At 41.1% G+C, this 5,792-nt stretch overlaps 1 protein-coding gene across 1 annotated transcript in view; it reads left to right on the top strand.

The window, feature by feature from the left end:
- CTSC (cathepsin C) overlaps window positions 1-5,048 on the top strand; it is an 18,083-nt gene extending 13,035 nt beyond the window's left edge. The window contains exons 6-7 of the mRNA XM_009321653.1: window positions 3,036-3,167; window positions 3,914-5,048. Of these exons, the coding sequence (XP_009319928.1) occupies window positions 3,036-3,167; window positions 3,914-4,416 (635 nt within the window). The 3' untranslated portion in view covers window positions 4,417-5,048. The remainder of the gene's footprint in view (window positions 1-3,035; window positions 3,168-3,913) is intronic.
- The last annotated feature ends 744 nt before the right edge of the window (window positions 5,049-5,792 follow it).

The raw sequence follows: 5,792 nt of genomic DNA on the forward strand, positions 1-5,792 counted from the left end.
TGATGGCAAATTATCATGCAGCTTTAATGAATAAATTCATGAAAATTGTTATACTGCCTCCAAATCTTATTACCCCGACAACTTTAGGAGTTACTTAAATGGCTAGTTGCAAGAGGAGGCGTCAGTCACTATGAAAAGTGTGGACACTGATAAATTAGGAATACTTGTAAAATATATTTTTTCTTTGCCCCTGTGATAGGCAAGTATTTAGCTCAAAGTAGACTTAAAAGGATACCATTCTGGTACATGTTTATTCTATAGGGAGTGCTTTTATACCACTGTGGTGTGAGATACCTGAATTAGATAGTTACATACTGGAGGCCAGGAGTGGACTCCGTTAATGTGTCCCTTCTCTGATCCACCATTTCAAAATAAATTTGCATCTACTGGTAGCTATCTGGTTGCAACTTTGAGGGGAAGGGAACATAACATTAGCATGGCGGGGAGGGAATCATTTAAATCACTGTTTCCTCATTTATGGCTAAGTTCTTGTGCCAAATTATGCCAGCTGGACTCCTGGTAGCAGAAGAAACATAGGAAGGCTTGTGGGAGTTCTAGCTCACAAGCTGACACAGAGCATCACTGAAAGATGGCAACAGGAAATGATGTGGTCCTGTGTAGGTGTGAGTCCTGTACTTTCTTCTGGTGTGAACTGTGAAAATCCCAAGGGCTCTTCTACCTTCCAAACACTCGGTCCCAAACTTACCCTTTCTCCATTGTGTTGCTTCAAAGTTTCTCTAAATGAGAACTAGTCTGTAGCTTTATTATTAGAAGCAGCCTACACTTTTCCTGTAATCTGACAATCCATGCTGAGTATGTTAAGTTTTTGTGGAATATGCATTCTGCTCCATTAAGTAAGAATTTTAGCTTTCAGACTTAAAAAAAAACAACCCATAAAACACAAAACAAAACCTCCAAAAGATGACCTTGTGCAAAATAGTGCTGACATACGAATTAAGTCTTGCTTATGGTAGCTTGCATGACTTTCTGAGCACTGGATATTAATGCTTCATTAAAATGATGCTATTAGAAAGTCTTAGTTGTATATCATTAAGATTATTAGATGACTAATTAGAAAATGCCATGGGGGAGAAGGCTGCAAGCAGTAAGATGCCAGTTATGTGGCATATGCAGAGAGAATTATATGAATTACAAGATCATGGCTTCCCAGATCTCACATGCTTGTGGAGTCACTGCTCTTTACCTAAGGAGAAAAAAATACAGCATCTGAAGTGGACAAGAATTACAAGGGAAATGTGCATTCCCTGTAGAATACCTTGAGACATGGCAGGCTTCATGCAACTGCAGTTGTCTTGGACTGTAATATTTACTGCCACTACGTTAGCATCCCTGCTAGTATTTCCTATAGTCAAGAAAGTAAAGGTTGAGTTCTCAGGCTGTTTATAGAGCAGTTAACTGCATCTTTGAGCCAAGAGATGTCGTCTTTGAAGGTAGCCTTGTCGTTTGTTATCAACTTTACTGGGGGGAGAAGAGGGGAACCTACAGATTTCATTAACCTTAGAGTGCAGTTCCAATTTCTTGCTGACTTCTTTCTGCAAGCTTTTTCTGCAGATGAAAGTAGGTGAAAAGCCTGGTCAGCTGATTCCTCACTAGGTGTGCTGTGTCTCCTCCTTACGCCTCATAATGTAACAGCCCTTTGCAGTAGAGTGAGTGGAACCTGATGTGGCTGAACCTTTGAGTGACTCTGGAAGAGAATTTGTGGGAAGCCTCAGAAAAACAACTACTCTTGCAGCTGTGTTGGCTCTCTGCTGATACAGTGTGGTTGTCATGCTATGGGCCTCGAAAATACCATGTAGTAGCAGGAAAGAAATTTAGCAACCACCCCAACAGACTTCAGACTGAAATGGTTGCGTTAATTGTATTTTTTACATTTTTGCACACAAAAAGCAACAAAGTGTTCTGCAGCGCGGCCCATCTCAGATGCTGTGACTGTACAATGAGTGGGAGGCACCTTTCACTGCTTCAGTTTGCCCTGCTGGGCAAAGACCATTCATGTTCAGGCTGATTTTGCCCCTTCTCTTCAGAGATACGTCTAACTGAGTGAAGGTACAATTTCATGAAGTCTTGCTTTTGCAATAGCTCTGCTTTTGTACACCTACACAGTTCAGGAGAAAGTATTTCATTTTGTTCCTCAAACCTCCCTCCTTTTCATAGCTCTGCAATATTTGACTTTCCTACTGTCAGGAAACAAAAGGATATCGGGCACCTTGGTGACAATCAGTAGATACAATAGGACCTCATCCAAGTAATTGTCCTTCCCTGTGATGCTTGTCATTCCACTTCCAAACTTTTTTAATGTGTTAGTGGAAGCTCCTAGGGAGTGAAGAGGCCTAAAACTAGAAGCAATGCTGAATTTTGATGCAAAAGTAAGGAGACTTAACTCTCTGCCAGGAAACAGAAGAGAAATTAAGGTGCCTCTGAAAAGCCAGTGTAAAAATGACATGCACTTGGGAAGTAAGGGGAGCTGGGATGAATGCACTGTATCAAACCTTGTATTTATACCACTAGACTCTCAAAAGTCAGTTACTTTAGGCGCAGCTCTAGAGGTGGAATACTTTTCCAACTGAAAATTACAGCATTAAATCCATTGATAGGTTGAAATAATCTAGAACAATATTGTCATCGTTCACTTAAAATAGTTCATTGCCCCTTAGCATATGTACTCCATAAAGGGTTATAGCCTGAGGCAGTAGGTTATGAGCCTTCTCAGCCCTGCTCATGTGGTCCTTGTAGGTCCGTTCTGAAGGAATAGCATAGCTCTTAAATGATATTACTCAGGAGCAATATATTGTCTCTTATTCTTGAAAAAGCTCAGTGTTCCTTCAAAAGCTGTCAGAACTGTTTTTTGAATTGCATGCTTAAAAGCTAAATGTATGTTTAAAGTTTTTGCTCTATCAGTGTTAGGTCTGGTAGGTTTTGACTCTTCAGTGGACTCTAGTGATAGTTGTATATGAATGCAGGTGACTTGCCTTGTTTATATTGCTGACTGCTCTCTGTGGTTCCTTTTTCTTCAGGCTCATGTGGCAGCTGTTACGCATTTTCTTCCATGGGCATGCTCGAAGCAAGAATACGTATCCTCACAAACAACACTCAGAAACCGGTCTTTAGTCCTCAGCAGGTTGTGTCTTGCAGCCAGTATTCTCAGGGTAGGTACACTAATGTATACAAAGATAACTTTCAGTAATGATGATGCTGCAGAAGGAAACTGTATATTAAAAACTTCCATGCCTTCCCCATAACCCACGATTTAGTTTTTTTATAAAGTATCTGGCAGGCTATACTTTATAGTACTTCTTCTTTTTGAAAGATTACAGAAAATGTTCAAGAGTTGTCAGCCCACCTTACTGTAGGGATGGGATTGAACCAGGAGTAGGTGGCCTCACACTCAGGGTGTTACTGGATTTTAGGTAGATCTACCTGGGAGGTAGGGAATATCTAAGGAGTAGGGCTAAAAATATTGCTAAATTGCAATGCATGCCTAGAAAAAACAGAACCAAATATCATCCCAAAAGCATATTCAGAGGGAGAAAGAGCATATGGGGAGGGGGAGATGAGCAAAAGCAATGACTAAAGCTTTCCAAAGGACAGTACCTGTGTTAGGACAGGTCTTTTTACTGTATGTAACTATAACTGCTCTTCCTGATGGGGAGTGTCAAGAGCAATTGGATGAGAAGGTGGTCCATGCGTTAGTGTTCCCAGTATAGCTCCCACTGATGTGAATCTTGTCTTGCGTGTTTCAGAAAGCTAGCTGTAGCTAGCTGGAATATTAGGATTATCTAGGGTCACAGCAGTTTGTGTTCAGTAGTGTATCTAAAAGTATACCAAAAGATTTCAGTAGGGGAGTCTCCCACCTCAAATAACTCCAGAGAATAAGCAGGTATTTTTTTTTTAGGTTGCGATGGTGGTTTCCCATACCTCATTGCTGGAAAGTATGTCCAAGACTTTGGTGTGGTGGAAGAGGACTGCTTCCCTTACACAGCCCAAGATTCTCCATGCACTTTCAAGCGCAGCTGTTACCACTACTACACTTCTGAGTACCACTACGTTGGTGGCTTCTATGGGGGCTGCAATGAAGCCCTGATGAAACTCGAGCTTGTTCTGCGTGGGCCAATGGCTGTTGCCTTTGAGGTTTATAGTGATTTCATGCTTTATAAAGAGGGGATTTACCATCACACTGGGCTGCAGGATGGCTTCAATCCTTTTGAATTGACCAATCATGCTGTCTTGCTGGTGGGCTATGGTACAGACCCAAAAAGTGGTGAGAAGTTCTGGATTGTGAAGAACAGCTGGGGCACCTCGTGGGGAGAAGATGGTTACTTCAGAATCCGCCGTGGCACTGATGAATGTGCAATTGAAAGCATTGCAGTGGCTGCAACTCCTATTCCAAAATTATAAATGCAGAGGTCTTCATCCATCCAGTGCCTTGTCCCCAGCCATGAGAACATACTGATTGTTAGAAACTGCAGTTAAAATCTGTCCCCTAGCTTGAACAGGGGAGCTTTAATGAAATTTTCCAGAACAGAGCAGTTTCCCTAGGTGAGAGGATGAACCCTGTTAGTTCTGCTCTGTGCACTGAAGGCTTCCTCTCAAGTCTGACAGTAGATCACCTAGAATGCAATGGCTGTTTTGGTAACAGTGGTGATAGGTACTCATCACTGGATATACATCTTCAGTCACCAGCTGCATTTTCTTCCATGGACAATCTTGAACTTCAGATCTCAGAGGGAAGCATCTGCTGTGATAATCTGTAACTACTCTGAAAAGACACTGTAGTGCCTTAGTTCTCAGAAATCAGGTGGTCACTGCAATTTAGAACATGTGTGTATTGGGGAGGGAAAGGGCAATTACACTGATTAAACGGAAATTTTAAAGCTTTAAGTGTCCTGCAAAAACTGCATGTCAAACCCTTAGAACAATAAAAATCAATTCTACATTTCAGGCTGTTACTAAATGTTCCAGTTCTGGATTTTATTGCTGTGCTTTGCAATTGATCATCTCAGAGTTCAATAAAAATTACCCCACTCCTGTAAGAGTTTGTACTTGTGGAAGTAGTTGGTTCTTTATTTCAGTGACCTGTCTTAAGTTTTGAACTTCCTGTCAAGAACTTTTTACTTTAGCAGGTTCTAAACTGATGGGGAAGGAGAATGAGAGGGGAGAGGAACTAGGAATCATTCAGCTGAGGCCAAGATTCTCACAGCAGCATCAAGCAAAGTTGTCCAGGAGTCTAATAGTCCTTGCTGTGGATATGGGATAATTCATTGAGTAAATTGGCTAGTTCCCCAGTAATCCTGCTTAAGTCCTCTCTGTTAATCTGTTGCCCTATTCCTTTCAAATATAGATAGAGAAATAGAGTTGAGGCAGGTGATTGCAACACTTGGAATTAACCATTTCTTTCTAGATGAAACTCAGCTGCAACACAGTACTTGGTTAATGCAGCACTGGTCTTTGCTGTTCTTCATGTGAGTAAATAGGAGTGGCTTAGAGGCAAGTCCTGGTTTCATGCATAGAAGATGACTTCTCTGGTAATCCTCTGTTAAAATAATGCGTGACAAAGTAGTTAGTATTTTTATATACAAAATACAATCTTATCTCTTCATTTTAGGGTGCAGGGAAATTTATAAGATACAGAAGAATGGAACAGTTGTCTGTTTGTAATCAACATATCCCATTTAATGTGGAAGGGAAAACTCCCTTTTACTTCAGTAGCAGAATTTCACAAGAACTCCTTCCTTGACTCTAGTTTGCTCAAATTGAGGGGCAGGGGAAGAATA

Source organism: Pygoscelis adeliae, unplaced genomic scaffold (genome assembly GCF_000699105.1).
Source record: "Pygoscelis adeliae isolate BGI_AS28 unplaced genomic scaffold, ASM69910v1 Scaffold523, whole genome shotgun sequence".
NCBI classification, from domain to species: Eukaryota; Metazoa; Chordata; class Aves; order Sphenisciformes; family Spheniscidae; genus Pygoscelis; species Pygoscelis adeliae.